This window comes from Sebastes fasciatus, chromosome 10, assembly GCF_043250625.1.
Source record: "Sebastes fasciatus isolate fSebFas1 chromosome 10, fSebFas1.pri, whole genome shotgun sequence".
NCBI lineage: Eukaryota > Metazoa > Chordata > Actinopteri > Perciformes > Sebastidae > Sebastes > Sebastes fasciatus.
The window spans coordinates 15,001,285-15,012,729 of NC_133804.1; the positions used below are offsets into that span (position 1 = coordinate 15,001,285).

The 11,445-nt window shown below is 39.5% G+C and overlaps 1 protein-coding gene across 1 annotated transcript in view; it reads left to right on the forward strand.

Moving 5' to 3' along the window:
- Positions 1-2,980: 2,980 nt before the first annotated feature.
- nr3c1 (nuclear receptor subfamily 3, group C, member 1 (glucocorticoid receptor)) overlaps positions 2,981-11,445 on the forward strand; it is a 26,691-nt gene continuing 18,226 nt past the window's right edge. Inside the window, exons 1-2 of the mRNA XM_074648401.1 lie at positions 2,981-3,264; positions 5,403-6,616. Coding sequence (XP_074504502.1) covers positions 5,403-6,616 — 1,214 coding nt within the window. The 5' untranslated portion in view covers positions 2,981-3,264. The remainder of the gene's footprint in view (positions 3,265-5,402; positions 6,617-11,445) is intronic.

Below are 11,445 nucleotides of genomic sequence, written 5' to 3' on the forward strand. Positions count from 1 at the left end.
CACACTGCAGTCTAGATGGCAAAGCAATATCATATTATTCCATGCTACTTATACCAATACACCAACAGCTGTTGTGTTGCATCCTGTCCGGGTCATGGCACTCAATAGGCCAGTGTAGCACGAAGTGAGCTTCAGTTTACTGTAGGATAAAACAAATAAATGCAAATAAACAGTAGTAGAAGTGTGAGCAAATCTGTAGCTATTGGCCACTTCTTTGGTATTTTTTCACAGGTATAAAAAAAAAAAAACCACCCTCAGTTCATCATGTGATCATCTTCACTACATTGTGGATGACTATGTCCATTCATAGTTTCTCTTGCTGTCTCAGCTTGCCTGTCTGTCTCAAAGGCTCCTAACAGCTGCAGGACAGTGGAGCCCCCACGGTGGGCAGCTGTGTGAACAATCATGTAAGAGGAGAAACCATTTGTTCACTGCTAATGGACACTTTGCCTGGATTGCCTTTACACCTCATACTGTTATAGGCTACTTAGTTGTTTGGACCGTAGGCTCTCCCATTGGTTACATCCTTATATATAAGGTGATTCTGGGTCTGCTCCCACAATACTTGTTTTTATTACGCAAACAAATTGTGGACAGAATTCACTGCATTCACAGGACCTCTTTGTGCTCTCTGTCCCAAAAGCTCGGAAAAAAAATTGGGGAAAGGGGTTTTGCATATTCTGCAACCTCATTCTGGAATCTGCTCCAAAATGACCTAAAAATCAAGGAGCTGGTATCATTAAATATTATTAAATCTAAAATAAAGGCTTTAGAAGCAGACTCTATGGCATGCCAATGTTTTTAGCCCCCTTGTTGTACAGCTGACTCCCAGAAAAGTTCCTTTTTGTGCCCCCATTTTGTCTTTAGATAGTTCTCTTTTAATGCAAATTGTGTGCTTTTAGTGTTTGTGAATTGTATTTTATCTCTCTATTTGTGTCTGTGTCTGCAACTTTGTGTTCTTGCTGCTGAACATCTTGGCCAGGTTTCCCTTGGAAAAGAGGTTCTTAATCTCAATGATACTACCCTGGTTAAATAAAGGTTAAATAAAAAATAAAATAAAAAAGTAAAACCTCTGTGTGAGACAGATAGCATTATGAAATTGCACTGGAATTGATATTCTGAGACCTAACTCTAGTCAATGGGTTAAAGAGATGTCTTCTGGCATTAGAAAAACTGACTCTCATATTAAGAGGTAAAGTTGAGGATTTTTATATGATGTGGAAACCTTTCATACAATTTATGAACGGCCTGACTGTAGATCCCTGTGATCGGATAAGGATTGGTGCTACCACCGTCACTCCAAGTAGCTTGTAATTTGTATCATTGCTGGAGCAGGATGATTGTGAATAGTGAGATAGAATAGGATGCTGAATGAATTATACACTGATTTTTCTTTTATTGATTATATGTATATGTGTTTTTGTATGTGTATATGCTGCGTGTGCGTGTATGTGTATTTATGTATATATGTATGCAGTATATATATATGTATATATAAATAGATTTTATTTTATTTTATTGTTTTCAATTTTTTTTTTTTTTTTACTTGTTTATATTCTTTTTACTTATATATATTTATATTGTATATAAAATGCTCCATCTGCTCTCAAATAAACTGATAAAAGAGTCAAACAATGCATTGGTTTAATACCTCTTAATTTTACACACAAGTATGTATTTAGATGTAAAATGAACATAATGCATCAATATGAGGCCCATATAAAGTGCATGTTCCTTGCAGTTTTCCGAGCAATGTTCAGAAATATGAACCCTCGTTACTGAGTCATTATTTCTGGATTATAGCAGAAGGACAGGGGTTTGGGACTTGTGTATTATTGCTCAGGTCCTGCTCAGTGAATTTGTCATAGAGCCATCAGTATTACTGCACAGTGAAGCCAAGAACTGTCGGGTGGAAAATCCAGTTTGGAAGAAGTGAGATGCAAGGCTGTATTTAAGGCATGACAATGCATGTCATCATCTCTATATGCTGTTTTATATAGGTCACAAGCTGGTGTTGTGTATAGCAAAAGTCATATGTGGATGTTTACCTGGAAATATGCATTCAAAAGTGTGTGCTCACCTGAATCTGGCAGACTTATGTTTGTTTTATATATGAAGAATAAGGTCCCCTTATGTCCAATACATCACATGCAGCACTAACACTGATCTGTGATTCACAATGTATATAATAATAATAATAATAATATAATAATAATATGTTTTTCCTGTATCTATTCTGGCTTCTTTTATATTAATATTAGATTTGTTAAGTTTCTTTGTGCCGAGAATGTTATTATTGGGGACGTTTGTGAATGTTTGTTCTGTTGTTTCAAAATGATCATAAAAACAATAAATATAATATTGAAAAAAAGGGAACTCACAAAATAAGGAATATGGAGGATGTTTTTGAGAAGAGATGGAAACAGAAGGAAAAATATAGTTACATGGGTTAACACGCATGCACATATACATATGCTAGGAGGTGACCTGACGTGAAGGAGGATGTGTGTACCCATGTAAATGATATTACTATATATTTGTTTTTTGTTTTTTTTAACTCTATTCTTTCTTTTTTATCATTATTATTATTATTATTTTTTTTCTTAATTTTATTTCAATTTTGAATGTTGAAGTTGTTTTCTCTAGTGTACTTAATGAGTTTGTCTATAAGCTCATCTGCTTAAAAAATGGTTTATAAACTATTGTAATTACGAACTGTAAATTGCATATATGAAAACAACCTTGAAGAAAGGGAAAAAAGAAAGTATAAAAAAAAAAGAAAAAAAAATTGCACTGGAATTATTTTTTTGCCAAGGAAATATGTGTGTGAATATGCATCGTAATGATTGCTTTTTTAAATTTTAAATCCTCAAAGTGCTAAATGAGCGGCTCCAGCCTCATAACAAGTCGCAGTTGCCGGGCTGCCCAGCAGGCGGCGCTCCGTGTTGTAAACAGGTCATGGGGGTTGACTCAGACTCAGTTCTCCATTTTGTATGTTTTTCTTGTGGAGGTTAGCGCCTTACTTACTTTCCTTAACAGCTAGCTGCGACTCTCTCCACAGCTCAGTCAGTTTAACGCAGTTTGCATGACTATTTACAGCTGGACTGATCAGACACAGGCAGCTTGACGTGCTTTGTTGTCGTGTTTTGATCAAGTAGCTCTAGAGGAGCAGCGTTAAACATTGAGTCAGTGTTGCGTGTTGTGCACACTTTACACCAAAACAATGTTGACAGACGACTTGTGGACACATCAGTCATTTCAACGGTAAATATGAGCTTTTATTCACATTCATATATACATGTTGGCTGCAGACAAACACAGCCACGTAGCACATTTAACGCTAAACGTGCAGTTATAACGGGCTGTGTTGCCTAGCTGCTAACTGTCAACGACATGAAGGCTCGCGCTAACCGTTAGCCACATTGCTACCTAGCAACAGTTAGCATAAAAGAAGCTAAAGTTAGCATATGTTAGACTTGGGACAACTTTGCTTTTTAACTGTTTGTCTTTAATGTGCTTTCATAGGTCGGATCCGTTGTTATGTGTGTTTACTTTACAGTGTATAACAGATGGACACTGCTGTCTGTGCGATCGTGTGAATGTTTTTGTTAAAAGGGGATAGCTAACGTTAGCTTCGTTTGCTACGTAGCCAAGGCCTATAGAAAGGAGGCTGCGTCATGAACGCGTAATATCTCCAGGGGTGTATTGCACATGCGCAGTAAGATCTGGCCAGCCAATTGTAACTCACGGCCGCAGCTTTAGTTACACTGCGCATGCGTGTATCACTCATAACAAGACCTGTGTCCGAGCCTCCTTCTATAGGCCTTGGAGTGAACGTAGCTTTAGCTTTCTATAGCTATCAAGGGCGCAGGCAGGCAGGAGGGGCATGCTTGGCAACTTTCCTTAGTCTCATATAGACTTGCTCTACTACTACTTGCTCTCTGCATGTACACAACCTGAATCTAGGTTAACGTACATTACAGTGCATGTCTGATAATCCAGTTTGTCCGGTTTTTTTTTTTTCATTTTGTTTTTCCTTAATTTGTTTTTACTCAGACATTTACATAAACATACTTAATTAGATACAAATATGTGAAGTGAAACAGCTTTTCCCACTTTTTACAATGAAATTATAGAATACACATATAAAACCTGAGGTGCTTTTCATGCATTCATCAAATGAATAATAATAATAATTAAAAAAAATACATTTAGAAATAAAGAAAAGTTAAACAAAAGAAGGGCGTTTTGGGGAAATATACTTTTTCCACTACTTCCAAAATGTCCTCAAATTTAGTTTCTTGAAGCCTCATTGAGAAAGTAATTCTTTCCATTACAAATATGTCATAAATAACATCATACCAGTTCTCTAATGATGGGGAAGAATTCTTATTTTCTTTTCTTTTTTCATTTTGTTTTTCCTTTATTTGTTTTTACTCAGACATTTACATAAACATACTTAATTAGATACAAATATGAAGTGAACCAACTTTTCCCACTTTTTTACAATGAAATTATAGAACACACAAATAGAATATGGGGTGCTTTTCATGTGAAATAAGATAAATAAATAAATAATAATAATAATAAAAAATTACATTTAGAAAAAAAAGAAAAATTAAACAAAAGAAGGGCGTTTTGGGGAAATACACTTTTTCCACTCCTTCCAAATGTCCTCAGATTTAGTTTCTTGAAGCCTCATTGAGAAAGTAATTCTTTCAATTACAAATGTTTCATAAATAACATTACACCAGTTCTCTAAAGATGGGGTATCTGGTTTAAGCCATTTCTTAGTAATTGCTTTTCTAGCAGCTACACTCAATATTCCAAATAAGTATTTTGTTTCAATATTTGTGTGATAAATTTTTTATTGGTATTTAAGCATAATTATATAGGCTGGTGTTACAAATTGACAGATCACCAATAGAGTAAAAGAATATAATCACAAATGTCCATGTACTAATCAATACAAAAATTGGCAAGCAGTGACAGAAAAATAAAATAAAATAAAAACAAACAAACAGGAAGAAGAAATATAACAACAAACAACAACAAAAAATCATTTAAATAAAAACTTCTGAGCCCCCTCTCCCTCCAACCCCAAATCCCTCCCTTTGGGTCCCTCCCATCCCACCCACCCTAGACCTTGGGGACACCGAGAACAATTATATGAAGGATTTAATTGTAGGGATTGCTTGTTTACAATGTGATATATTTTCTCTTTTTGCCAAGTGCATGTTTGCAGCCCAGTGTTCCATACCTGCTATATCTATGAAGTCAAGAATTGAAAATTAACATTTTACTGTGTTTTAATGTGGTTGTTATGTACTCTACTTAGCCTTGTTTGCTAACCCTCTCTCTGTCTATCCCTCACACACAAACACAAAAAATACAATAACAAGATGGACAAAGGTGGAGTGAAGAAGATAACATATAGAAGAGATGACCATTTAAGCAAATTGGTCTACACTGAAAGCCCTGAGGAGGGAGGTCTGCTGAAAGTGGCTCCTCACAGTGCTATGTCCATCGCCTCCGTTCTTCCATCCAGCTCGTTGATGCAGCCAGGACAGGTGCTTAACGGCCTCAGCAACAGCCCCCTTCCAGAGGAGCTCACCTCTGCCTTCATCACCACCACCGCCACAGTAGGCCCCTTGTTGGAAGATCCAGAGCCCCGGGGTCTGGCCAAAGATCAGAAGCTCCAGCAGCAGCAGCAGTTACTCCAGACACAGACTCTCACTACGTTTGGGCGTCAAACCTTGAGGGACAATTTGCCCCAGTTGGAGGCCAGTATAGCAGACATTTCCCAGTCCTGTATGGATTCACTTATTGGGGGATCAGATCCCAATTTCTTCCACATGAAACAAGAGGATTTCTCCATGGATAAAGGAGACCAGGATCCCATTGACCTTGATCATGCTTTTGATCACATAGGGAAAGATGTGGACGTGAACCAGAAATTTTTCAGTGACAACACTCTGGACCTGCTCCAAGACTTCGAGCTCACTGGCTCCCCCTCAGACTTTTATGTAGGGGATGACGCCTTCCTGTCCACACTGGCGGACGATTCTCTGCTTGGGGACGTTAGCTCAGAGAGGGACATAAAACCTGCCGTGGCTGAGAGCATTAATGGCAGTGGGGCAGTCTCTGTTGCTCTTAATGGCAGCAGTCTGACAAGCCCAGACCAGTCCAGCCCTAGCGTATCAACAGCTCCCTCCTTACTTCCTACAACCACTTTGTCTGCGTTGGTGAAAAAAGAAAAAGATGCTGGCTTCATTCAGCTCTGCACGCAAGGTGTGATCAAACAGGAGAAGATGTCAGCAGGCCAGAGTTATTGCCAAATGAGCGGCACGTCTTCCACAGACATGCCCAACGCCAACACCATCTCCATCTGTGGGGTCAGCACTTCAGGAGGACAGAGCTACCACTTTGGAGTCAGCCCCAGCAGCAATGAAGCTCAGCAACAGAAGGATCAGAAGCAAGTGTCCAGCCTGTTTATCCCAGTGACGACCATCGGCGGGGCCTGGAACAGGATCCAGAGTGTCGTGGACAACTCTGCGATGCTCAGGGCCAGCGATGCTTTCTCAAACTCTCCCTTGTACCCCACCAGCTTTCCCAGGTAAGAAATGTACTCCAACCTGTCGTTTCAGTTTGACAAACTTGAGCTAAGACATTTATGTGGTGAGACGAGTTATGTCTTATTTTATTATCCTCCTCCAGGATATTTGAAATAAGCCTAAACTTCTCAAAACCTGAAATGATTTGTCATTGTATTAATTAGTTGATCAGCAGAATGAGTTAACGATTGTTGCTTTTTGCTTTATTAGTTTAGTAATTTAGTTGACATAATAGAAAGCTGAATAGCACTATATTAAGAAATGGTAACCTGCATCACAGCTTTCCTTGAATCATTTCTTTAAGTATTTTGTATTGTGTCCTTTAAGTGTTTAGTGTCTTATATTGTCTCGTGTAGTAACCATGGATAGAGGATTGTCGGTGTGCTACTGTACTGACAGTAGCCTTTCTTTATCCTCAGCATGAACACATTACTGACGTTTGAATGCAGTTTTTGAGCCGTGTGAAATGTCAACCCGAAGAGATTTTTCGCTCACTGACTGGGTGGATATCTTTTAATTAAAACAGCTGGCTGCTGATTATCTGTCTACGCCAACTTACTGTTGACCCGTTTCTAATCTATTGTTTCAGTGCTGAGTAGTTGAGGTGCGTTTGACAGCTCATGTAACCTGAAACAAAGGATCAGAAAGAGAGAGGGCTTCATATACCCCGCACCAATCTATTTAAAAAGTGCCTCTGTGAGCCTCTAATTTAAAAACATTACTTGGACTTCAGTAACTTGTGATCGGCATCATCATTATTTTTGACGGGACATTGACAACATTATTGAACAGTGCTAGAAATGATTGTTAGCTTTTCAGCCCTACTTGTGTTGTTTATAGTTTATCTTAGGCAGGCTCTGTTATCCGGCTTCACAAATGAAACATTGGCGATTCTGCACAACAGCTCTCACAAAGGTGGTTATCAGCTGGTGGCGTCAGTCCAGGATTTTCAGTTTATGAGTTTATGCACATGATGGATTTAGGGTTTGCGGCAAACAGCCAGTCACATGCAGCAGCAGCGTCACATAAAACACACGTTGAAATTATTAATCACGATATTGCAGTTTCAAAATGTAAACAAAGTAAAAGATATACATTTTAATGACGAGAATGGAGGAAAAAGTGATGCTAGTCATTTAATGCCGGAAATACCGGATCTATAATTGGTGTTATTTTTAGGGCTCTGCATTTTTCTCATGCTCAGCCTGGATTGGGTTTGGAACACAGTCCAGGAAATGGTTGACGTGTAACTAAAGAGGCTGTGAAGAAAACAAGGTATTCATTACACAACTAGCTGCTTGTTAGTGTGAAGATTCTCTTCCTTGTTTCAATTATAAGGCTGATGTCATGTTATTACTGTAATTCTTTTTGTTTTGGAAAAAAAGGCAGCACTTTGTTAGAGCACAGTGGTAAAACTTCTTGCACAGTGTCATCTCAGTTATAGTTTTAGATTTCATCAAGGGGCCTCTTGTGCACCTGAGCTGCACTGTCAGTCATATAATGAAGTCATTTCAGCACAATTAATATGTAACCATAGCAGCAAATTAAATACACTACTAACAGAAGCATCATTAGCTACCTGAAAAGTGTCGTTTTATAGTCACAAACAAACATCTACTGTATTTTTCACACTATTTTTCCCTCACAGTTGATGGTTGAGGAGGTGGACGTTTTATACGTTTTTGATAAGCCTGAACCAAAAACGGCTCCTTACAGGTTTGGTTTGCGGTGTTGGTTACCGTAGCAACGGAGCTCGATTTAAAACCGAGCCATCATCCTGAGACAAAAATGGGTTAACCCTTATGTTAGTTATTCAACCCACTAATCGTGCTTTGTGAGACAGGCTCGTGGACTCTACAGGACGTGGCGGCAGTAAAAATCACCACGATGTGGAGAAAGGAAGTGCTGTTAAAAAGACGGGGGAATTCCACTTTTATCCAAGTCAGACATTTGATCTATTTTTCCCTCTCACTGGACAAGCTTTCGCATCAGCGTATGTGTGTTTGTGGCATGTCCCAATTGTAATGTGTGATCATCATAAGTTTTCTTTCTATACCAGATAGCGTTTTATTCCTTTTTACTTTTCAGTTTAGCAGCCTGTTGGCTCTGCTCGGCTTCTCACAGACATCCCCACTCAATGAGGGTCCATGAGGTTGTTTTGGGCAGATCTCTTCGATCCTCCAGTTGCATTATGCCAGAAATAAACCTGAGACGTGCACTTAACTTGAAGCAGATCTGTGCACAAGGAACAGTTCATTCAACAATAGGGATGAATGAATTGTGACCTTTAAAGAGCAGTCAGGCCTGTACAGTAAGTTCTGTAATAGAGAAAAGTGGAAAAGTCTGCATGTTCCACCGACTTAGTCATGTGATTTTGCTTAATCTTAATTTCTGCTGTGATTTCTTGCTAGAGAGTTCCCATTCATATGAATATAGAGTATAGAGTCACAGTATTTGCACTCCACACGGCCCCACAAAGTGTCTTTTGTACAGTTATTACTCTACTGCCCTATAAAGTTGTACGGGTGCAGCTGTGATTGTGGCTTTGGGATCCACTATTGAATAGAAATTCTTCACCAACAGTTGTGGAGTCACGCGTCTTAAAGCCTTTTTTGTTTTTCTTCACGCCCGTCTGATTCACTGCATCTGACAGGGAGTGATCAGCTCAAAGATTGGCGTGCAGAAAGGTGTGTGTCACGTCATCAAGTGCATAGATGTGGTTATTGTGGGTTTCTTTTCTTTTGTTTGTCGAAATGATACTTGGTAACATCTTCACGACTGTCACAGACAGTCGTCCTAATGCCTAGTGACCGGGAACAGATGGGGAGGGACACGAGATACACCTCATTTTCATTTCACATGTGGCTTTAATTGCCCTGTCTTTGTGTTGTGTAGAGGTGTGTGTGTGTGTGTGTGTGTGTGTGTGTCAGTGTGTGTCAGTGTCTGCGTGTGTGTTTAAGCATAGGATTATGTCTGTGCATGTGAGTGCGAGCCCAGATAATTTTGTGTGTGGCTGTTGTGTGTTGGCTTATCTGTGTGTGCGTGTGTGTGTCTAGTGAGTGGGAGTGTGTTTTTGTGCGGTGCCTGTTCGCCTCAACCTGTGTGACATTTAACGGTTTGATATTAGCCGAGTGAGGCGGCTCTGCGGTTGGCATCAGTCACCATCTCCTCCAGCTTCTCACGCAACGGTGCTGCCGCTTCCTGCTGAGGCTCAGGGGTCCTCGCATGGCACGAAGTACCTGACCTGCCGTAGCCTCACAGCTTGCTGCTTTGCACCGTGCAGGTCAGCTGGGACTCGCAACGTCACCAGTCGTCTCCCACATCTCCGGTTCACCAGTGCTTACATTTTCCTTACCATGGCTGTTCATTTTATTCATCGCACTTTTCCGATCTGACTCAGTTTTACGGACTGCGTGACTCAGAAACAACCGGTTCTTCTCACACAATGAAGCATAGTTCACCTTGAGTAATCCTGCGCTATTGTCGGAAACACACCCCCTCATCATATGATAATTGGTTTTAATTTGGTATGACCTAATTAACACTCAAAGGAAATACCTGCTTTGAATGGAGAAAATATGCAGAAATATAATTCCTCTGGCAGATAATCACACAGCTCATTTAGTAGGCGTGTGTTATGTGTTTTTTGTTTTTAGAGTGGCATTTCCTCCTCCGCCTTTGATTGGCCCAGCCCATAGTGGGGAGTTCCATTTCTAGGTCAGATGTAATGACTTAGCCATATATCCTGCTCCTGACTTTAGCCCGTTCCCCATTTTGTTCCTCGGGGCTCTTTGACAAAATACAAAGTGTTTTGGACCACGCGATCTCTTAAAAACATTATTTATAAATGCACATTGTAGGTTCCTGGAATTTCTTGGAGGCTTTTGAGTCGATTGTGCGTTATTGAGGAACGTTGTTTGCAGGAGTAGTACAGCTGGCTCTCTGAATAGAGCTGTTCTACTGCCACACATTTAGACAAAGCAGTGTTGTGTAGCTTCAGCATCTAGTGTTCTCTTTATGGGCATGTTTGAGTTATGTCTGGTTCAGGTTTTTACACATACAAAAGGTCATTCATTCAGGCTTTCGCTGAAGTCATTCAAGGAGATGGATTCATAACTGAAGTTCAGTTTTTCTAGTCATTAATCAGCTGTAACAATTCACCGTCTGCTGAATGTTAACTAGAGCTGAAACAAGTAGATTAATCCATCGACAGAAAACTAATCGGCAACTACTTTTATAATATGTATTAATCATTTAAATGTTTTTTCAAACAAAAAAATGAAACATTACCTAGTTTTAGCTGTGTAAATATGAGTATTTGCTGCGTTTCTTTTGTCTTATGTAATAGTAAACTTAATATATTTGGGTTTTAGGCTGTTGATGGGACAAAACAAGCCATTTGAAGATGTCACAAGAGGCTTTAGGAAGTTGTGATGGGCATTTTTCACTGTTTTCTGACAAGGACCAAACAATTAATCGATTAATAATGAAGGTGTGTGTTAGTTCCAGCCCTTATATTAACTCGCTAATAATAATGCATAGGCCTAGTTCAGCAGTAACACAGTCTATGTTGCACGAAGCAGTGCCTGGGCAAGCTGAAGAGCACATCCAGCAGCGTCTTCGCTAAGGTGGTAAAAACTCCAGAGAATTTCACATGTGGGAATATTGAGTCACCTTTGAAAAATGACTCACTGCTGAATAAAGCTCAGGAAGAAAAACACTTGACAGCTAGTGTTGAAGCAGTTTTTCTGACTTCTTCTTCTTTGTCACAGCATACTCTATCTCTTAACACTATCTCCCCATGTTGGCTGCCTCGCATCCTGCACAAGAT